The 24,548-nt window shown below is 35.7% G+C and overlaps 1 protein-coding gene across 7 annotated transcripts in view; it reads left to right on the top strand.

Moving 5' to 3' along the window:
- Window positions 1-24,548, top strand: part of LOC149772452 (uncharacterized) — a 144,543-nt gene that overhangs the window by 80,069 nt on the left and 39,926 nt on the right. For 3 of the 7 annotated variants that reach the window (XM_089947818.1, XM_089947819.1, XM_089947816.1), the window contains one exon: window positions 21,444-21,734. In XM_089947818.1, the coding sequence (XP_089803944.1) occupies window positions 21,444-21,734 (291 nt within the window). Of the gene's footprint in view, window positions 1-576; window positions 1,833-19,895; window positions 20,171-20,293; window positions 20,421-21,443; window positions 21,735-24,548 lie in introns of those variants that run through there. The other 4 variants (XM_089947817.1, XM_089947821.1, XM_089947820.1 and 1 more) reach the window with 4 other exon arrangements.

Below are 24,548 nucleotides of genomic sequence, written 5' to 3'. Positions count from 1 at the left end.
ATGACATTTAAAATAAATTTTAAATAGGAGATGGATCTTTTACTGATGAGGAGAATTGTTTGGGTTTTTTTACCTCATGGCCATACTAATAGTTGGATGATTTACCTGCCTTCTAAGAAACCATCCAGGTTGCATGTTATGGTTTTGTACCTTATATACTCAATTTTAAGTCAAGTCAAACTGCAAACAACAAAGCTCATGATCTGCTGTAGGATGATGCACCTGCAGATTAGGGCCTATTTTGTTTGTTCTCCTGATTACTCCTAGCAAACTGCACACACCTGGGTCTGTGCAGTTTTCAGTTTTATTAGTGAGTTTATACGGTAACCTCCATGAAATAGTTGCATATTTTTAGCCTTTTCTTTTGAAATATCTGCTAGAATGTCATTCAGTCTGGTACTAAAATGGATAGTACTTCACCAGATTGCATACTTCCGATCTTTATAAATAGTATGTAGATTAGTGTGTATGTGTTGGTGGTATCCTGATGTGAATGAAGCAGTGAATGCATATTTGCTGCAGAGGTAATTCAGTATCACTCCTCAGCTGCTATGAAGAGGGGCTCACATCTCTGCTGATTTATACAGAATCTGGGCTAGAACAGAGCTCTGTATAGAAACTGGTTCAGCATTGGACTGAGTACAGTTTGCATGTTCTGTTGAACATAGTTCTGATTCACATTAGGCAGTTGATTCTTGGATTTACATAAATATTTAATTAATTATATAATTTTACTCTGGAGATGATAGATCTTCTATAGATCTTTATGGAGTAACTTCTGAAGTCTGCGATCAAGAACACAATGGTTTTGGATGTTACGGCAGAAAGTTCTATGAAGAGCAAGTACTGTTGTGATTCATGTTTGATCTAGAATAATGGATTCATACAGTCATCATGGCATCATGGATTTGCATGTGTTTTAAATCTGATGGTTGAAACATTAATAATGAATCACTTATTTTGGTGTTCACTTTTTTAATCCCAAATAATGATGACATTACAGCTGTCATGCAAAAGCAGAAGAGTGACATACTTGTATGGCATTTTAGGAAGTGCTAATCATATGATTAGTTTCTATCTTATCAAGTTTCACATGAATATCTGAGTAAAAACATTGCATGAAATCACCAGGAAGTCTTATTATTTTCCTTGTAACAGTATCTCTTTCTTCGATTTTCCATTACCACAATAAACCATACTCATGTTTTTTAAACTATTGGAATGGAAAATAATTGCAGATGATCAGGAAAGGTGGAAATAATAATGCAACTGGAATGAGAAACAGCATTGTATGGAGAGAAAGCTTATTGTGCTTTTGAAAGAAAATACCATTGCTCAGCTATACCTATCAGGCAAGAATATCTGATGAAATAAGAATTAAAAGATACTTCTGATTATTTTAAATACTTTCCAACATTCATTAGCAAGGCAGTATATTCTGTGTTTGATTACTGTTATGAAGAACAGGGACAGAGATGGTTTAAACCAACTGCCATCCTACCTGCACATCATGGTAACTACTCTGTAATTACCTTATCTAGTAGCAAATCCTCTTATCTCTAGACTGTGCACACTTGTAATTCTGTAACTGACACTTACCTGTATCTTTATGAGTGGGAACAATTGATGACCAGCAGTGGGTCACAACAACAACGGACAGTGGAGACAGGCTCTGTTTCAGTCCTCAGACCTTTGAAGTAGTGAATTGAAAAATCTTGACCAGGACTGATGCAATTTTTCAACAATTATTATTATAGCTGACAGTCTTATTTGCTTTAATGGTTCTGTCTGATACTTGGACAGTAGGAAACATGGATGAAGCCAACCAGAAGGTAAGAAATAGATATACAACTTCACAGACTGTATACACATTTTGTGATGAATGTATTGAGAGGGCTGTAATGGTGATAGAGGACTGCAGGTGTGTGCAATGTTCTATGCTTCTAGGGTCCAGGGGAAGATGTCACTCACTTTGCAGTGCTTTTCCCATTATATTACAAAGAAACTGGAACTTAAAAAAATATAGGGCACATAAGAGGGCTAATGCAACTCCTTGGGTTCATCCCCAGTACAAAACATTGGGTGACAAGTTGAAAGGGAAAAGAGGTGGAGGAAGATCTAGGGACAAAGAAGAGACAGTAGGAGCAGAGGTTACTGTATAGCCTTCAAACATTGACACAAAAAGAAGAAACAAATGTTGGCAGTTAGGTGGGGCCATACATTTTCAAGTTTCCCTAGGAAATTAGACACTCTTTATCTCAGCTTAGTCAACACAACTATGTATGTTCATGTATACACTCAGATCTTCTAGCACTGTCTTTGATAATTTGAAGTCAAGTTCAAGTTATTCTCTGTGCCAAAGGTTGATTCAGTATTCTATCTTTCCTCTTGTGACTCGTTTTCTCCCAACCCCATTGATTAGTTTCTTGCTCGAGTCCAGTGAAGAAGGGTTTCTGTATGTTTTACTATTACAAAAGAATCTTTCACAGTCTTACACATGTCCTATATCATTAAAAAAGGGAGATAAAAAAAGATTTCAAAAACAACATTTTTTTAATTATGCCCTGTTAAACAGGCATATATTTTTCTGTTATTATTTAAGTCTTTTTCTATGATAATAGGGTGCAGAGCCGAGCGAGCTTTGAAAAGCCCAAAACTGGTTGATTGGTGTATTTCATCAGGAAAATCAGTCCTTATCAGGGTTGTTTATATGTTTGATTCACTGCTGGGTTTTTATTAGAGGTAAATTCCTGGTTCCTTGGTGTTGGATTTGATTTTTTTTGCACCTCAGATATGTTTCAACTTGGCCTTGTAATATGGCTAGACCTAATGACATGAAAACTGATGAGGTAATGGCAGCAGAACTTTGGCAAGCAATCAGACAGTACCATGTTTACCAGCTCAGAAGAATCCCAGACTGGTGTTTCCTCATTAAAATGTTGTTTATGGGGGCAGTAAATTACCCTTATTATAATTGGGGGGCTTTAACTGAATGATGTTCAGGCCAAGCTTTGTCATGATTGCACTTTAACACAAGTACAGCATTTAGTGATGTGGACCGCTCTTATGGCCCAGTGGTTAGAGCGGCTGCCTCGGATGCGGGAAGTTGTGGGTTCAATCTCTGGCCGAGTCATGCCAAAGACTAATAAAAATGGGACTTACAGCTGCCTTACTGGAAGTATCAGCATTAAGAGGTTAGTGTTAGGACTGGTTGGCTTGATGTCAGGATAATGTGTCGGGGTGGGACATCATGCTACGTGTCTGCGGTATGATGCCCCAGTGCTGGACATCACTATAAACTGCCACACTGCAGATATCATAGCGATATGACTGAATAATTGTTAAAGCTATGTTAAAAATCCAAATCGTCACACACACACATGCATTTAATGATGTGAAATCACAATGGTTTTCGTGAGCCCAGAATTTCAATAAAGCAAAATAAATTAAGAATTTACAATAAATTGAAATTTGACAAACTTAATGGAATCGGAGTTCATACCTTTATTTTAAGAAAAGTGGTGGTACACTGAGAAGCTTTATAGTGAGGGACTGCTGTACTGGTGAGTGTAGACACACTAGTGTGGACAAATAAACTACTGAAGAGCTTTAATTAGGATAGGATACTGTAATTATCTGATGATTCACCCCCACTTAAGAAATTTTTGGGAAGTTATCTATTACAGATATAGAGGATCTTGCATGAGTGTTCATTACAACTAGAATTTATAAAATGAGTCCAATAATTTCTCTCCTTTGCGAGCCTAATGGAGAGCAAAAAATTGAAATTATTCCAATTTTTTAAAATTTAATTTGAAATGAGTAGTCATGCATGATCCTATTTATCACATAATGGAAAAAACTGATTTTAAATTCATTCATCAGAACATTGTTTTAAATTGACTTTTGAAATACATTCATATGCCTTTTTTCTTACGCTTTTTCTTCGTATGACATTATGGCATCATTTGTTATTTCATGAGGTGTTATTACATATTTTACATGAATAAAATTATAATACCAGTATATTAACATAAATAACATATTAGTTATATAATAAATATTTGTGTATGCATAAGCCTGCCACATCTGTTTGAAAATGTTATTATGCTAGCCACATGGGCCTGTCTTACAGGACAATGTAACTGGAGATCTTAAAAGGGATGATTAAGAATCACTAAGAAATGGAAACAGCTAGTGCTGCCTGGGGGCTGGTAACATGGCAGGGATTAGTGGGGTTTTGGTCCCCATGAACTGGCCACACAACCACCAGGAAACTAATAAGATCCTATTGCAGATTACATAGTAAAGGACTTAATAGGGATAAATTTATAAGTATTGACAACAGCTGTTCTGCATGATGTAAGCACCACTGACAGTTTCAATAAGGAAGACTTTGAAGCAACCAAGGCATGCTTAGGACCATAAAAATGGGACTGGAAGAATAAACTGCTCTGAGGGGGAAAGCATGCTCCTCCCTCCTATTGCTGACTTTGGTATGGATACCAGCAGGTTACAAGGGAACATGCAGTGCAATTTTTAGGTTTAATGCTGCAACTTTCATGAAAAAGGAAGGCAATTCTGTTGACCATGGTTTGGACTGCATGGAACTAAATTGGACATAGTAGTGTGTCAGGTTACTAGGTGGAACTAGTAACAGGAGGTACTTAAAAATTTTAAACATAAAAAGCAAAGCTATGATTGTACAAACCTAAAAGGTGAGACACCTTTATTGGGGGCCTCAAGTGGCCAAGTGATTTAAAGTGCACACTCTTACGACTTACTACCATCTCACCTTTGTCAACCTGGGTTTGAGTCTCAGCCATAACCAACGTAGGTATCTGTTAAAGTTTGCAAGTAACTTCCTGTGAGTTGGTGGTTCTTAGTGGGGTTTTTCCAGGTTCTTCCACCACCAGTTACACATCTAAGTGGTTTGAGAGTCTGCTTTAGATGTAGGGGTTAAGAGTTCGAACCTTGGGTGAGTCATAGCAAAGACTTGCAAAAATGGTACTACTAGCAGCTGCCTCGCTTGGCACTCAGCATTAAGAGGTTAGTGTTAGGAATGGTTGGCCTGGTGTCAGGATAATTTTGACTAGGTGGGACAAGATGCTACATTTCTGCTGCATGATGCTCTAGTACTAGACATCACTGTAAACTGCCACTCTGTAGACATCGTGGCAGTATGACTGGAAAATTGTTAAAGCTATGTTAAAAATCCAGATCTCACACACACTGTACCTGATGATAATACACAGTAACAGTAGACTAGGTTAGCGCCATTATATTTTCAGTGGAAAGTATGACATCCCTTTTGCACCCAACCATTTTATTCACTACTATTGTCAGCAGTTGCAATGAATTGTTATGTAAAAAATTCCAGTCTTTGATGTTTCTTGGGGGAAAAAACTAAATTTGTATCTATCCATTCTAGAAGTGGGTGTCTTTTAGGTATTTTCTTGCAAATTTCAAATAGTTCTTTTTAATTGGATCCAATAGTAGTTGGGGAATTTTGTAGCTTTTAAAAAACAAAACCTTTTAAAACATTATTTGTTTTCCAAAAATCCATATTGGTTCATGGATTTTATTTCCAATTTATTATTACTGAATAATAAATCATTTTAGTTGTAAGATATTTTAGATTAGGTCCCAATAAAGGTGAATTTTTTGAGACAAAATGGGGAGGGGCTACAGGAAATTATTGAATCTTAACTCTTAAGGCTGCTAATTATTAATAATTAATTTATTACTCTCTTTTCTCCAGGATTCTCACAAATTGTAGCATTGCTTATGAGAAATAATCAACTTTTATTAAAGCAGATGCCAGGTAGAAAATGATTGTGCTCAGTCATGTATGAAATTGGCTAATTTACTTTATCTTCTGTCATGTATCAAATGGGCTGAATTTGCTGGCAATGTTTCAAAGTTTTGACAGGCAGATGAGTTAGTCATTGTAAGGGGTTGTTGTTGTTGTTGTTGTGGGGTTTAACGCCATTTTTCAGCACATGATAGGCTGTATATGGCGGCCAGTATTAATGGTGGAGGAAGAACCCTGGAAAACCCCGGGAAGAACCACCGACCCACGAGAAGCTACTGGCAAGCTTTCTCACATACCCACATTGGCCGAATCCTAGACTTGAACCCACGCAGACAGAGGTGAGATGGCAGTGATCTTTAACGGAGAGCGCTTTAGACCACTCAGCCACTCAGGGCCCGGGGTGGTGGGGTAGATACCATTAAAGACATAACATTCCTATTAGGAAAAGAGGGAGATGCTGTAGCTTACTTGGTAGAGCATTGTGTGGATTATACCTGCTCAGACCAGCCCAGGTTGACTGCTTCTTTGTTCTTTTGCACTGAGCTTCCATTTCTTCTGCATAAAAGTGCCAAAAATTTGTTTAATGTACCATATAAAAAAAAACATCCAGCCAAAAATTGCTCTTTAGAACAAATGTCAACTCCTTCCCATTATGTGTCATTATGTCTGTCTGTCTGTCCTATTTATTTGACTCGTCTCTGTCTCACATATTTACACAAGTCGGTCATTGTTCTTGTCCAAGATCCCCACAATTGAATGATCATATCCTAAAACTTTAGGATTGATACATATCTTGGAGCATCATGGAACATTGTATCTTCATATCTTTTATTTCTAAAGTTATTTGGCTAGTTAAGAATTGTCATTAGTAGAATTGTAATTAACTTGATATGGTTGTGCATTTGTAATTTTATCTCAGTTCAAAGCATCACATGCTTGTTTTAGTGAGAAAACAAGAACCATATATCTTGTAGGTTAGCTTGAATTAAGTGGAGCCAAAAGTTCAAAACATTGGATAGGGACATACAGCCAGGGTGAATATTAATACATCTGATTAAAGAACCACACAGGAAGAATTTCACAGAAAAATATCTTTAACATATCCTTCTTTAATTTCCATTAACTTTAACTCAGAAAACCATCTATTCAGAAAACCAAATAAATTTTCAATCCTGTATCAATATCACACACGAGCAAACCTCTTAAGATCAAAACTTAATCAGAGCATGTGACCAGCGAATGGTCTTTATACAGCATTAAAACAAATCCCAATAGAAAAACACTTGCAGATGGAATAAAAACCTTTTTATCACAGATCTACTTGTATTTTAAACATATTGACTGGCTGCTGATATTTTATATTTTGTATCAATATCTGAGTGTGTGTGAGAGGACACCTTAGTGGGAAATGAAACAGAGAAATCAATTTTGATGGCAGTAGTTGTGGATTTATCATTGTCAAGAGTTTCTTAGGTTTTATTTCAAGTTTTTTTTTTATTTTATTGTTTTATAAATTATGCTAGAGATTTTCATCATTCTTGGCATGAAAGATTATGAAGCTAAGATAAATTTTCTATGGCATGCTCATTCACCTCTTTTACCTTGGGTCAGTGTCACAGTGATAGAAAGTATACATTAGGGTTTTAGTTATAATTGAAGCTATGGCAAATCATTCACAACACGATTGATTTATGATTTGACCTTGGGTCAAGGTCCCATTCACAGAAAATTTGCATTTATGGTTTTTGTTAGTTTATATATATATATGTATGTATGTGTGTGTGTGTGTGTGTGTGTTTTGCATTTCTGAAAGCCTTGGGGGGGAGGGGTCTTTATACTTTAAACAAATCTTTATGACACTAAGACCTTTTGACCTTGGGGTCATGGTTGCACATTTTATAATGCATTGTTTGAAGATTTATCATGCAGGCTCTGACCTTCTTGCTGTTGAAAACAGAGAACCTTGATCAATATGAAAACCTAAAAATCAAGCATTTAATTTGGTCCCGAGGGATTTGTGTAGTTTCACCACCTGTTAGTTAATCTTTTTAGGGAGCCAGCCAACCATTCTACTGAAGAAATGTGGCTTTAAAAGATTATTGCTTGTAAAAGATTAGTAATGTTTTGTGAGGGTGACAATGTGGCAGAAATGGGCTTCTTTGGGTCATAGTAAATTGCCCTTTTGTGAGGGGATGGTGTCAGACATAGAACTGTTACAGAGTGTAGTATGTGTGTATGTGGGGGTAGATGGATAATTGTAATGCTTGAAAAACTTGAACATTTTAAAATTAAGATGAGTATGAACATTTGACAACTGAAGACATTTTCTTCTGTGAATATAGTTAACTTCTTGTCCCAATAATGAACATGCTTTGTTTTAAATGCATAAAATCAACAAATTTGTAATAAATTTGATTTTGGAAAAGACAAAATGGTTGTTTCAAAGTTTCCAATATCATAAGTGAAACTGTGGTTGTAAATACCTTATAATCTTTGTAAACTTACTTCAATCCTGAAAACAGTATATATAGTTAACTGGATTAGTCGCCATACACAGTAGTGTTCAAAAGGCTTCAAATCTGATCTTTTACTTGTCATCAAATACATTGCAGGGTAACAAAAGTTTAAAGTCTTCACGTACATGCTTTACACCAAAACTGCATTTTTGTTTTCTGATGAAAATATTGGTCCTGAATGGAGTAATTAATGTTCCAAAAATCACTCCCTTGTTGAACTTTTTTCTTAATTTTTGGCCACAATAATATCTGACCTGAGTTTTAGGCCACTGACCTACTTTTTGTTCTGTACATAGTGATGTTGTTTGGACATGCTCATCCTGTTCCTTGAAAACATCTGTTTATTTCTATGTAAGAGGAAGACTAGGTTCTTGTATTTGATCTTATTTAAAAGAAAGAAGAGGCAAAGAGTTACCTGCCAGGTCTGGACTTAAAATAAGACAAGTAGGCCCTTGTAGACTAATGTTTACACACCAGGGCAATGGAATTTGGGAATTTTGCTGTTCATAAAAGATTCTAACAAAGTAAAATGAAAGCTTTCCTCAAATGTTGTCAAGACTTATAAGAAGGTCTGTACATTAAAGACTACAAGGAACAATAATCAGTTAAGTTTTTTATGTTGTAATAAACTGTTAACAAAATTTTTCTATGGCAGAAATTAATGGCATACATTTTCACGCAGTTTTAAATTACAACAGATGTCTTGCTAATCAATTTGGGTAGTTTGAGCCTTAATCAGTCTTTGTTTCATTCATATAAGAACAGTCATTCCAGGACAGTGGTTACAATTAAGATAAAGATATAAAATAAGCAATAGGTACACAAATTTAAATGGATTTGTTTCTAGAACAGGACAAAATTATCTTGTCCACATAGAGTAAATTATACTCCTAAGCCATTCATTATTGTGTATCAGGAGAAAACAAGGTTTTGGGGGTTAGGTTCGTAAATGAGACATGCGAAAATCAGCATGCAGTACTGAGTTGATGTGTTGTGTTTTAATTGTTACAAATTGTCACTTATATTTAAATATCTCTGATATATAAGCATTGCAATGAAATTAAATTCCTTGTTTTTATTTGATATATGCATTATTTTCAGCAAGTGTAAATTGTTATGTAGGTTAGACGTTATATGGCGACATTAAACAAACAACCAGTGACCAAGTATGTAGGGCCCCGAGTGGCTGAGTGGTCTAAAGCGCTCACCGTTACGGATCACTGCCATCTCACCTCTGTCTGCGTGAGTTCGAGTCTCAGCCTCGGCTAACGTTGGTACGTGAGAAAGCCTGCCAGTAGCTTATCGTGGGTCGGTGGTTCTTCCCGGGGTTTTCCAGGGTTCTTCCTCCACCAATTATACTGGCCGCCATGTATAGCCTATCTTGTGCTGAAAAATGGCGTTAAACCCTACAACAACAACAACAACAACAACAACCAAGTATGTATTGACATATTTAATATTCACCTTTCTCCTACAAAATTTCAGACTTGTCCACGCTTAAAACCACCTTTATTTTAGATGAAATTTGGAAAAGCAGTGAATTTCATGATTTTACAGAAGTCTCAACCTGTTGACATGCAGTTTTCATAAAATTTGGGACATGTTCAGGATTCTAAAACAGAAAAATTCAAGTCATGTTTGATGTCTGTTATGTTGATCTAAACAGTGTCACTTTGGAAAACACAAGTATTTGACACTGTTATAGGAATTTAACTCTAGCAACCTCGGAACACTTTGTATTTTCAGTTGCATCCATTTCCTCAGAATCACTGAGAATTGTTTTGGATACATGACAAACAAGAGAAAGAAACCAATACACAGATAAACAAAATACATTGGATCTTGATCACATGTATGAACAAAATTGTATGTACGTGTGTACAGCATTAAGTTTCATGCATGACACTGAGTGTTTCCCCTGCAATCACAAGACTAAAGTACTAGTTTATCCTATATATGTTACATGGTTGTATCATCAGCACATGACCTATTTTGTATGAAATGCTGGATGATTAAGGGGTCAACAATTATTTTCCCTGAGGGAGATGGGGAACAGGATTTTTTTAAATATATTTTTTAAAAAAATTCTAAGTCTGAGATTGCTTGAAAAAAATCTGATTTTTTCCACCCCCACCCCCAACCCTATTTTTTCCATTAAAAAGTTAGAAAACAAATTTCTTAAGCTTAAAAAAAAGAAAATTCTCAGTTTAAAGAAAATCACAGGCCCCTACTTAAAAATTAAATGGTCTAAGAGGTTAATTTTTTTCCTTGTTAGACTTGTTTGTATTGTTTCGACCTCTGCCCCTACCCATATTTAACTTTTTAAACGAAGGGTCTCAAACTTAAATAACCATGAGTGCCACATGATGAACCAAGGGTCTCGTACTTAAATCATCATAAGGGCCACATAAGAACTAGTACATTGGCTCGAGAGCTGCATCCCTAAAGAAACAATTTGCATTATTAATTATTCTACAAATTCTGGGTGTCATTGTGAGCTATGTTAAAAATCATGTTTTCATAATTCTTTCTCTTTGGAAAGTCCTATAAACATGTTTCTACCAGAAGACTTCCTATGTTGTCCAGTTGTTCCTAATGAAAATAATGCCAGTCTGACATCCAATATGGCCACCATGGTTACCCTATTGAAAATAATCTTATTGAAAATTCTCCTGAATGGAAAGTTATATTAACATGGGTTTTTTTACCCAAAGAGTTTGTGTGTTATCTTGTTTGTCCAAATGGAAGTGCCAGTGGTGCCATTATTATATCACTATGGCCACTATATTTGTCATTTAAAATAAAACAGTGCCGAGATTTCATCCAACATGACCATCTTTTTTATTATTCAACAATATCAGAGGTTTCAACACTCAGCAGTTAGAAGGAAGAAATGTTCTTATCTTGAAATATTGTCAGTTCTTTCAGTCAGTATAGTGTCAGGCGCTCTCTTGTTCTTGTGTTGTTTTTTAGTGTTGATTTAGCTCAACCAGACTGTAAGGCCAAGTGAGCTTATTGTAATGCCCAACATCCTGCTATTTTAAACTTCTCAGAAATCACTGGATAAATTAGGACAAATTTGGCATTATGGCAGGAAGGATCAAAAGGTCAAATGGAAAGGTTGCTGTGACTGAAAAAAGAAAAAGGGTTTTAGACAAAAATTTAATTTGCCTACGAAGAGGATTATTAAACACTGGGTAGGGTTACAGTACTCTTGTTCCATTTCTGAAATGAAAACTGCATTGTTCTCCTGCTGTGATGTTTTTTTTCTTCTTTAAATTTATGTTCAACTTGCACTCGTTGACAACCTGATCATGGTTTAGTTTCTATTCAGGTCATATATTTGGTATGCAGTGCAGACCATTTGTCTATATAGGCAGACATGCGGTTCATTGTACCTCAGACATGACATTGTGCATTGTTAATAAGATAAAGCATTGTTTGCAGATATTTTACTGCATTAACCAGCATGTAGCATACAAAAAAAATATGAATATCATTGACCAAAATTTGTTGTTGCCTTATGTTCTGGCTTGTCTATGCTGATGGCATTAAAACAGAGGACAGAACAGCATTAATAACCCTTACCTAACATTACATTATGTGTATGCCGATATGGGTCTGTGCTGATTTCTGTATGTTTCAGCCATGTCTAATTAATACCTGCAACTCATTTGGTCAGTGAACTGAGTGAACTAATTGCTGGGTGTTTTTTTTGTACAACAACACAAGGGAACAAGAAAATTGCTGTTTATTCAGTGCGGAAGAAATAATAGAATTTCTTTGTGTACTCTTTCAGAACTGAATGTCTGAGTCATGGCTTCTTGTATTTAATCTTTTCAAATCTTGTTTAACAAATTAAAGTCTGTAAGTGCTTTGCTTATTGAATGAAAACTATGCAGCATTTAGTGTAAAGGTAGGTGTGTATATGCATCTAGTCATTGGGCAAACCGCAAAGTTAAAAAAAAAACTACAAAAGGTAAGACTTGCTGTGTTATCATTTGGCAAGTTACATTATTATTAAATATGGAGGGGGGTGGCTATCAGTAAGTTTTGAATACTGAATAACTTTCTCTTTCAAGATAGTGTTGAACAACATAATTGCAGTTCCATATCTTTATAGACAAAATCTTGGTTCTTTCTAAATGCTGTTGCATTTATTTTAAAATTATTTGGTTTCATTATCGAGCCCCATCTGCATACCACCAAAGCTGACACAAATTGTCCTTTACCCACCCCATCCCCTGCCATCAGCACCAGTATTTTCATAATTTGTCTTTTTGAATCGAGCAACACATTTCTACTATCAATTCCTCTAAATTACCATCCAATACTGTTAAAATATTGTATGAACAGTTTTCTTTCGATATTTAATTAGCTTTTGCAATATTTGCAGTCTTCTGCCTGTTTTCCATCATTACTTGCATCCATCGCATTAATTATGTCAGTAACTTCATTGATGTCTGTCAGATACCTAAGATGCTAACAACATGATAGGTTGAAATAAACTAAAGCTTGTTGCTTGGTCCTCAGTATTTTGTTAAGACATTTTATGTACTTTCATTGATGATTTCTGAAAATAATTACTGTTTAAAGCAACAGCATATGCTGAAATCTTCTTTCATGGAGAATATCCAGATTACTTCCTTTTGGAAATAACCCAGTAACTTCAGTCTTTTTCATAGGTGTCAGTAACAATTCCGCCTCGAGCCACAGCAATACAAAAGTCAGTCACACATATGTAAAGAAGGATAGAAACTTTATTACATTTTCCGTTAAATCCACAGACTACTTTATTACATTTTCCATTAAATCCACAGACTGCTTTATTATATTTTTAGTTAAATCCACAGACTACTTTATTACATTTTCCATTAAATCCACAGACTGCTTTATTATATTTTTAGTTAAATCCACAGACTACTTTATTACATTTTCAGTTAAATCCATAGACTACTTTATTACATTTTCAGTTAAATCCACAGACTACTTTATTACATTTTCAGTTAAATGTGCCGACTATCACAATAATTGAGATGGGAAGTGGTTTATCAACAATTAAAATCATTCAGACATGTGGCCAGTTTATTTTAATTCAGTTCTGGATATTGCATTCTTCATTTCAGCTCTAATAAGATTATTAAACTCTTGACCAATAAAGTTATTGTTCTCATTTTAGCTAAATTGTTGATTTTACTTTGTCTTTGTGATGCCAGCCACACTCTGTTCAAAACTTCTGGTACCCGAGACAGTTTATTTGTAAATAAAAACTTGCCAACTAGCAAGGGAATGTTCTCTATTTTGGTGTGTGCTGTAAAACAAAAGGCTCTAGAAAGTATCATGGGTCTTGAATGATATTTGAGCTAAGATTTTACACTTTGTAGCTGGGTGTTGTCTGGTGTGGAAAGATCTAATTGTAGATTTTTTGGTTGGCTAGATAAGAAATAAATATTTGACAGGGAGCTATTTAGTTAATTGTTCTAATTATGTGTGGTCTCCTATCCTAAGAGATAAAGACACCAGAAAATGAAACTTTTATATTTTAAGTGATTACCCTAAGAACATTGGAATTCCTATTCAAGTCTGTGACAGTTTCTGAAGTGTGAATAGAAAGATATTTGATAAAGAAGATTGCATTATACCAGCTGTTCCAGTCTTAGACTCTGCTTTCTGTCTTAAGATTATTTTAAACAGAACTCTACAGGTAGGCCTCTTTAGTTTTGATTCCTCCAATGAAAAATAAGCAGAGGTTTAAAAAGAAAATATGATGAGCATTTCTTGAGGGTGATTTAAGTAAGACACAGGTAGGCAGTCTCTGAAATCATACAGGTGAGTCAAATTTGACATTATATTAGTATACTGTTTTGGTCATAAAGTTACAGAAAAGACTTTTATAGCAAGTTTTCATGGATATTCATTATCTCAAAAATTAAGACAATAAATTTGTTTGTTTTTCAGAATTTTAAAGAGAACAAGTAAACAATCTGTGGCATGCTTATAAACTTGTGTATTAATCTGAGTTTGTTAAGGTCTTTTTTTAAAATGTCATTTAGAATTTTATAAGCAGAAGAAAACCTGTATGAAAGATATATATATTTACCAGAATGCATTATGCTTGTGGTTTATATAAATAATTTTAGCAATTCAGATCCATCTAGTTGATATGGTATGTCAATTATTGGACCAATTAAGATTATAGATGTAATACATAGATTGCCTTGGTAGCAACCAGATAGATGGTCAGCATTTGCAGCCATGGGTCAGTAAGCATTCCATTGAATGCCATTGGTTGGTTAGAGAAGTTGCCATAAGTTAAGAAGGAAGGAAAGAATAAAAATGAAACCCCAGCCCCTACTTGACACACACACACACATAAACAAAATAATAAAATGAACAAAGAGTAGGCAAGCGAGAATGTAACTTACTGTTATGTTGAATTAATGTTTTTTCTTGTTCTAATAGGCCCTTTAAATACAAACAGTTTTCACTAATCTCAGAATAATGTTAAAATGGACTTTCATTGAACAAGGTAGCCCCAGGTGGATGAGCAGTCTAAGGTGCTCACATTTATAGATCACTGATATTTCACCTCTGATCATGTGAATTAGAGTCTAGGCTCGGTCACTGCGGGTATGTGAGAATGCTTGACAGCAGCTTCCCATGGGTCAGTGCTTTTTGCTTGTAATGTGCTGAAAAATGGTGTTAAACCAATAATAACCAATATCATTTAAACAGATGTCTGTACAGTTTGGTTCAAGCAAATAAGAACCTTCAATTTCGGTTGTTAACATTTATTATACTATAAATATAAAATGGTGTTTCATACCTATTATTTCAGTGATATTGACTTATTTCTCTTTGTTGTTGTGTTGGATCGGAGGTGACTGGTTTCATTGTACGTTTGTCACCGTATTGCCTACTGACCGAAAGAGGTTTTTTACATATTGGTTTCTTTGCACAATTGCTGTTTGTCTCTTTAATAGTTTGATTTCAAAACAGTCTTATGAAAAAGAATAGCTATATTATATCAAGGGCACTTGTATTTGTTGGCTTTTTTTGCAAACATATGATTTTATTCCATGTTTTTTAAAGATGTTCTATACCATACAGTTGTTCTTATTGACTTAACTAATAGTTACCATATATTCTTTGCTTAATGAGTCCAAATGCAAACTGCACAGACCCAGATCTGCCATCACCTAATGCACCAGCAGATCTGGGTCAGTGCAATTTGTTAAGAGTGAGCAGTAGAACAAACAGCTAGTCCCTGATCAGCATTCGTATTAAGCAACGGCAGAACAGGATCTTTGCACTTTGACTCCACTTATAAATGAGTATATACGGTATTGCTGTTCCAGATAAACACTAATACGATGATAGCTTTCAATTCTGACAGTAGTTTTATCTAATTTATATACTGAAAATTTAGGGTTTAACTGAATCAGGGATTTGAATTGGAAAACGCCATACCTACTCATGTACAAGTTGGACACAACTGTAAACTGCATAGACCTAAATCTGCTGTTTTGTGATGTGCCAGCAGATCAGGATCTATGCACTTTGTTTCGATTGATAAATAAAACAATGTAGACATTGATCTACTGGTGCATTATATAAGCACAGAGCAGGAGCTATGTTGTTTGGACCTGGACCCAACTTGTAGGCAAGTATAGATGGTAATTTGGTTTTACATAGTTATGATAACAAATCAATTTGGTATTTTATACAGTGATGATAATGCCTCCTTGATGACCAAACTAGAAATCATCAAGGCCAATGCTTGTATGTTTAGACTGTTGCTTGATCATTGATATCAGTATGTACCTTTAGACTATTGCTTGATCATTGATATCAGTATGTACCATATTTGTACACATTTTAAATTCTAAATATTTGTAAGGCTATGTGCCAGTTAAGGATTAAAGATTTGCTTTACCAAGGATTTGCAGGTGTTAAACGATACTATTAAACCAGTCTGAATTTTGTAAATGTTGGAATAATAATTGGTTTACAAGTTTATAATTTTTGCCATAGTCATTTTTCTGGAACTATTGGACAGAAGGCAAAAACAATATGCATCAAGTATTCATGTATCATTAGTGTCCAATTTTGGAATGGATATGAGTGAAATGTTCTCACCAAGTTTGAGTTGAGACAGTATCTGACAGAATATGCATACACTTCTGGTTGGACTTGTAATCCAACATTAGAAACTTTCGTAACAGACAGACCTCTGTGTGTCCTTTTGAAAGGTACTTATTAGCTCCTATTTCTTCAACATAAAGCCAATAATGCCTTAGTAAAGCCTATCCCAGTCTTAACAAAATTTTGGTAATTATTTATTACAGATATTTTTGTGGGACAATAAGCCAAATCCCTATCTTTTGATAAATTCATTAGGCTGGCCCCCAGGTCATGTTATTTGAGAAATTGTAAATAAATGCTGATCAGTTCAAAGGTTTACAATGAAAATATTGTCAGGTTAATGAACAAATTGCCAAAGCAGAGATAACCATGTCTACTCATTAATATAGCAATTTTGCACAGCTCACCTTTGTGGGAAAGCAGAGCATAGCAGTCACCTTCTGGCAGAGATAGTAACAGTCTGTGCAGTTTTTGGTGTGTGTGTGTGTGTGATCTGGATTTTAAAAACAGTTTTAACAATTTTCTAGTCGTATCTCTACAGTGTCTGCAGTATGGCAAGTTATAGTGATGTATAGTGCTGGGACATCATGCCACAGACATGTCCACCTAGTCACATTATCCTGACACTAGTCTGACTAGTCCTAACTCTAACCTCTTAATGCTGAGCGCTTAGTGAGGCAGCTGCTAATACCATTTTTATAAGTCTTCGGCAAAACTCAGCCAGTGTTCAAACCTGCGACCTCCTGCATCTGAGGCAGAAGTTATTGGTTCAAGTTTCTTAAACTCTCAATATATTTTAAATCATATATGGACAGAATCATTATGATGCTAATACAGTTATTCTGTGACATGCTGACTCTCTCCCATGTGACCTTGGGTCAAGATTAGTCATAGAAAATTTAGTTTTTCTGTTGTGCATGCATGAACAAAAGTTGAGTGTGTGTGTGTGTGTGTGATGCATTATTATGTAGCCGAGCCAATGCATTTGTGGTCAGAAGGAATGTCATAGAACATTTGTGTAAGGTTTCATATATATACCATTTTCCAGCAATAATGAAAATTTCATTTAAAATTCAGATGGAAGTTAACATAATTATGACCTGAAGTTGCATATTTGTTATATACAGTCAGAACTGTCTGGTGTCTGACCATTAGTGAATCAAAATGCTTCATAGACAGTGGGTAGCACTTCCAGCAATATTATGCAATAATTTTATTCCTAGCTGGGTTTGAGGTTGGTGAGAAGCCCATTGATATTTTGAATATGCAGTGATTGACAGCTTTTGTTGAATTTGTAATTCCTCAGTTTGGTTGTCTTTTAAGATATACTGCTATAAAATAGCTGCACTGAGAAATGTATTATTTGATACCATCATAATTAATTCCCTTATTTATTGGCATGTAATATGTCCTGATGAATCTTTTTTTAAATTGAGGTTGTTATACATATACCTCATCTGCAGTCTTTTGTTTATGGAGCTCTTCAATGACTAAAAAGCAGAAACAGTTTGCAAGGCCCATTTAAGTGTTAGTTGAAGTATTTAATGCATCATAAATCCAGATCTGCCTTTAAATGATGTGCTGGTATCATATGACAAAGTCCTTCTTCAGAGAGCAGAACATAATATAGACCTATCTTCTACAGCATAGATGGGGTATAGTGGTATCACTTAAGTTATCACTATCCCAATCATTGATAAGGCTTGTTGTCAGTTATGGGCATTGATCAAGCTTTGTATGGGGGAATCACTGACACTGATGGTTGTTCTAGTGCATTCTTCAAGTTTTGTAAAGGGGGGGGGGAGGCGTCACTGACACTGATGTGTGTGTGTTTGTGTGATTTGGATTTTTAATGTACCTTTTAAAAAATTTCAGTCATATCACTATGATTTCTGCAGTGTGACAGTTTATAGTTATGTCCACCACTAGGGCATCATGCCGCAGACATGTAGCATGACATCCCACCCAGTCACATTATCCTTACACCAGGCCTATAAGTCCTAACACTAACTTCTTAATGCTGAGTGCCAAGTGAGGAAGCTGTTAGTACCATCTTTGTAAGTCTTTGGTATGACTCAACCGAGGATCAAACCCACAACCTCCTGCATCTGAGATGTATGCTCTAACAACTAGGCCACCGGAGCGGTCATACTGACATGGTTGTTATTTCTAGTGCATTCTTCAACTTTGTACGAGGCAATCACTGACAGTGATGGTTGTTAGGTCTAGTGCATTCAAGTTTTGTATGGGGGGGGGTCACTGACACTGATGGTTGTTAGTTCTAGTGCATTCGTCAAGTTTTGTATGGGGAATCACTGACACTGATGGTTGTTAGCTCTAGTGCATTCTTCAAGTTTTGTCGTTCATATCTAGTAACAAGTATTTATTTTCAGAGCCTCTCAGATGTACATTGTCCCAAGATAATATCTGCAAGTGACACAAAATGGTTGCATAATGCAGATGTAGATAATAGTATATGCAGTTTGTTTTTACAAAAAGTAGAAGAAAAACAAAACAATATAGACTTTGATAAGTCATTGCATAATGTGCCAGCTGATCTGGGTCAGTGCAGTTTGTTAGGACAAATCAGTAGAACAAATAAGATACACCCTGATCTGGCAGCACATCATGTGCCAGCTGATCTGGGTTTTTTAAGTTTGTTGGGTCAAATCAGTAGAACAAACAAGATAGACCCCGATCTGCCAGCACATCATGTGATGGCAGATCAGGGTCTATGTTGTTTGCATTTGGATCTGACTTTAATTCATCTAATATGTAGTAAACATTTATCCATCATATACATTCACATATTAGTTCAAATCTAATGAAAGAATATTTGGGTGTAGGTTGGTCAACTTGAGTTATACAATTTTGGAAGTTGAGTGGTTGTCATTGATATTTCATCTTTTTAGTAAAAATGTGCACAGATATATACATGCTGAAAATTTAAATACAATTTTCTTATGCAAGATTCTTTGTTGACAATAAAATTGTAATAATAGTATCCTTAGCCACTTGAACCTGCAGCCTTTCTTTTTTATTGTGGAATAATTTTTCATCCTACATCATTATGCTCTTGTTTTTAATATGTTATGTCAATGCCTTTTTTTAATTAGACAATTTGTTGACAGATTTTCAATTCCATAAATGAGTGATACCACCTGCATGACAAGAGCCACAAGTAGAAAACCCTTTAAACTGTCATTGTCATCTATATTGACGACATAGATTATGTATGTGGAAGGGTAATAAACACCATCTAAACAGCTACCTAGACAGGTATAGGAGGGTTTTATTACAGGTAAATTTGTTGGGTAAATTTAGCCAGTGCATGAATCATCAATGTCCACATAAGGAAATGAACTTGTATTTCATATAAAACTGCGTGCTCTAAACCTTACTACGTCAGTAGTCAACACTGTATACACCTCAATACAACTAGTCACGTCATTTGTGACAAAGTGTCACTGAATGTGTGGAAATTACCTATGAGTACCATTATGGTTTGGATGGAGAAGCTGTTGTGACACAATACACCAGAGAGAGTGGACTATTTACCACTAGTACTGAAAAAGAAGACTTTTCAGCAGTTACCACCAGCCAGAGGACGTGAAGTTCAACACAGTAATTGGTTTTAAATATCACTGAGTTCCCTATTCCAGCATTTGGGTTGACAGATGACATGAGAAATTGGGTTAGTTTTTGACTCCTGATTCAAGCCAATTCAAGCAGAATTGTCCAATTGTAAACAAGTCTGGTTGCAGCCTGATGTTTAATAGAGAGGCTGTGTAAGGACTGGAACATCAACGTTAGTGTGTTATTATCAGACAAAGGGTCATTATGTGAGAGATATATCGTTGTCATGTTATGTAGCAGACAAAAGAGGATTTTCAGTTAATACTAAGACAACAGGATTTTCATGGATATATACTCAGAAACCTATCGTGAGTAAAGAATGGAGAAGTTTAGAAATCTTTTGCAGTTTTGATTACTGATACAGTGACACATAGGTGATGTAATTCTGTACTTTTCTTAGTGGTCACAAGCTGGCATCAAATGCTTTGGACAGGTCAGGTTTGTCATAACAGTTGCTGACAGCTTTAATAGGTGTTTGTGTCTGTCAGTAATCTGACCTCTCTATCATAAAACTTTATTTGGCTCAGGATCTTAATTGAAAATATTTGGATGAATCTAACATCTGTATTTGAAGATTTGGAGTAAGATTACCATGTCTGGAGTAACATTTATTAGTCAGAATATAACTAGTGTTTTATGATGGAGGGCCAGGAATCCTGGTGATTACCTTGATTACAGTGTATAACATGTATATAATAACCACAAACAACAGAACTCCCATTACATGAAACTTAGGAACTTTAGGGTTTATGGTGTTTGCTTGAAATCAGTAGGTGTGTTCTTTCCACGAACCTAACTAGTATGTAGTTTTGTGTATAATTTGCACAGACATTAACATTAAATCTTGGTTAATGCTGTTTGTAGTTGATGGACTTGTACACAGGTAATATAAATAGCACCTCAGTTCATGAAAGTCATATAAACATGGTACTTTTTATTTACTGCATATACAAAAAATTGCCAAAAAAAGCTAGGTACAGCTGTTGAAATTTTTGGAAGTAAACATATAGCTGTTATGACAAATTATTCAGGAAGAGATTTTTGGATGATGTTACAAAAGCTGTCTATAAGGAAATGATTCTTTAAAACATTCTGGTTTTGATGAGGACGTTATTCAGTATTTAGTTTTGGGATAATCAAGGTGAGTTTTTTATAATTAAGGGAGATCATGGCTCACTCATCAAAGTCAAACTTCTATCCTAACTTCATTATAGTTTCAGTTAGGTCCCTCATTTGATGCATTGCCCATATGGATCTTTCTTTATATTACATCACATGTTTATGTGCATAGTGTATGACCCTATGCTTAATTCTTCTCATTAAATTTACAGATGTTGCTGGCCAAGGCTGTTTATGATAACATCGCTGAGACACCAGATGAGCTCGCTTTCAAACGTGGTGATGTTGTCACTGTGATAGAATTGAACACAGGTGGCCTGGAGGGATGGTGGCTCTGCACCTTTCGGGGCAAACAGGGCATTGCCCCAGGGAATCGTCTGAAACTTCTTACACAGCCACCAAATAATTCCAACCATCCTGAGAGCCCAGAAAAATCTCAGGACAGTATCAATCCATCCACTCCTGATTGGAACAGACGCAGTTGGGATGTTACACCAAATAAGGTAAATTGTGTTATGTTGTCAGTATTTCATGAGTCATCTTCAGCAATCTCTTTCCTGGCATCTTCACTAGCCATGGTTCTGATATAATAATCCTATCTACACTATGTTGGCTCGAACAGATATATTGGTGCTTTGCTCTAACAACATCTATTGGATTTCATGAGTTGTCTCCCTTAGTATGTAATGCTAACTAAACAGTTGCATGGTACATCAGTTGAAAATGGTTTGGCAGGTGACCTAAAATGGATACTTTGATATTCCATGAAATTCAAATCCAAACAGTTGGGGGCCCCGAGTGACCGAGTGGTCTAAAGCGCTCACCGTTATGGATCACTGCCATCTCACCTCTGTCTGCGTCGGTTCAAGTCTCTGATTCGGCTAATGTGGTTATGTGAGAAAGCTTGCCAGGAGCTTCTCGTGGGTCGGTGGTTCTTTCTGGGGGTTTTCTGGGTTCTTCCTCCACCATTAATACTGGCCGCCATGTATAGCCTATCTTGTGCTGAAAAATGACGTTAAATGATACAACAACAACAACCAAACAGTTGAGTTTAAGTGAATGTATACATTCCAGCAGATTATCATAGTTCAGTGAGTGGTTTCACATGAGAGACTAAATCCTAAGCCCTTCCACAAAGTCATAGGCCAATTGTTGGATGATTTTGTGTTCTAACAGCATCAACATCTGTTTCCTAGTAGTGTAATGTGTATATTGCATACATAATTGCTTCCTATTGTGTATTAAAAATCTTAATACCATACAACTGAGCAGAAAACAAACAAATTGCTGAGCCTCATAACTCTCTTATGCCATATAAAAATATCTTGAAAATATCAGCTTGGTGTGCAGGATATATATATATATATATATATATATATATATATATATATATATATATATATATATATATATATATATATATATGTGTGTGTGTGTGTGTGTGTCTGTGTCTGTGTGTGTCTGTGTCTGTCTATGTGTGGAATAAGGGAGAGGGAGAAAAACAATTTGATAGATGAAACTCATGAAATTCAAGTATGTAATCTGAATTAACCTGGGTTGTGGTAATGATATGTGTACACAGTTTGTGGGATTTATCTACAGTGTTAACAATACCAATGATACAAGTTTGCAATAGCCTGTCTGACTGTTCTATAAATTTCTTAGTTAAAAGCCACACACACGCATAGACTGTAATCTGTTTAATGCTTTGTTTTGTGAGGGATTGTTCTTGTTCTTGTAAACAATCTGTATTAAAGATTCTAAAAACATAAGTTTTAAATCCTATAATGTTAATTCTTATGGTAAGTCTCCCCAAATCCCCACCTCTCACTTGTTTTAAATGAAGATCGTAGAATTCTACACATACTGCATGACTGGCTTGTCAAAAAGTGACCATGCAGTCATTAAATCACCAGAGAATATATTGAAACAAGTGAATGATAAACCAGCAAGTTGATCAAAGTTTTATTCTTTACTTCCTGTTGCTACTGACAATAAGATAGGTTTTATCACCCATCTCTCTCATTCTCTCTCTGCTGGTCAGTTTGTGTATCAGATTTTCCATCATAGATCCAGAAACATCATTGCTTGCACGCTGCTGGCAAAAATTTCACCATACTAAATTTTTATGCATTTTGCCTATAGCTTACAACAGTGGTCTTGCAAGATAAAGAGAGACTGGAGGAGTGCTGACCATAAGATTGTTTTTATTGTCCATCAGTCAGTTTCTCTCATGGTTGATTGGTCACTCAATTTTGCCATCACAAATATGTACGAAGAAAAAGATGGTGGGGGAGTGCAGTAAAGCTGACATATTGACTGACCAACCATCACTGTGAGAGTCAGTGGAGATCTGACTGGCACCAGCATGATGTTGTATTCTGTTGACCATTTGATTTACTGATCAAAATGCAGCTTTCACATTTATAAATGTGAAAAAAAACTGATTCAGAACATAACATTTCTATTAATAGTCCACTCTACCAACCAAAGGCAACACCTTGTCTGATAGGGTATTAAAAACGTGTGTATGTGTGATTAAGATTTTTAACGTAGCTTTAACAATTTTTCAGTCCTATCATTATGATGTCTGCATTCTGGCAGTTTATAGTGATGTCTAGCACTGGGGCATCATGGCGCAGACATGTAGCATGATGTCCCACCCAGTCACATTATCCTGACACCAGGCCGACCAGTCCTAAAACTAAGCTCTTAATGCTGAGTGCCTAGTGAGGCAGCTGTTAGTACTTTTTTTGTAAGTCTTTGGTATGACTTGGCCGGGATTCAAACCCACAATCTCCCGCTTCCGAGGCAGACACTCCAACCACTAGGCCACCGGAGCGGTCCTCTGTTGAAAACAAGTAGACCAGAAATTTCAAAGGTCACCAGAACATGAACCATTATTGGTACCTGTCAGATCGACTGATTACAACTAGCTATCAATTTTAAACAAATTGGATGCCTCTAATTATACAGACATGTGAACAGAGCATTTATATGATAAGCTATTTGTTACTATTGCACATGATTTCCGTTTTGAATGTTATTGTCATATCAGGTCATAGGATCTTGCTATTTTGGGACACTTATGACCAATGATACTAATCTTGTTGATCTTCATGGTCAGATCTTGGTTGTAAAAGGTTTGGCAAAAGCTGATCATTGGCAATGGAAAGGGTACCCTTGGTGATAAACTTGTTTTATTATCTGAGGACCTTTGTTTATTTTAAGAATTATTTGCTTGTGAAGTAAATAAACCAAATGTCTGAAAGTTCATGTGTTTCAGATGAATTTCTTACTCATGAACTGATTGTAAT

This window comes from Sinohyriopsis cumingii, unplaced genomic scaffold (genome assembly GCF_028554795.1).
Source record: "Sinohyriopsis cumingii isolate HCF-2022 unplaced genomic scaffold, ASM2855479v2 utg001505l, whole genome shotgun sequence".
Classification (NCBI taxonomy): Eukaryota; Metazoa; Mollusca; class Bivalvia; order Unionida; family Unionidae; genus Sinohyriopsis; species Sinohyriopsis cumingii.
Note: the sequence above shows the minus strand (reverse complement) of the source record. Positions and strands in the feature narration are given on the sequence as shown.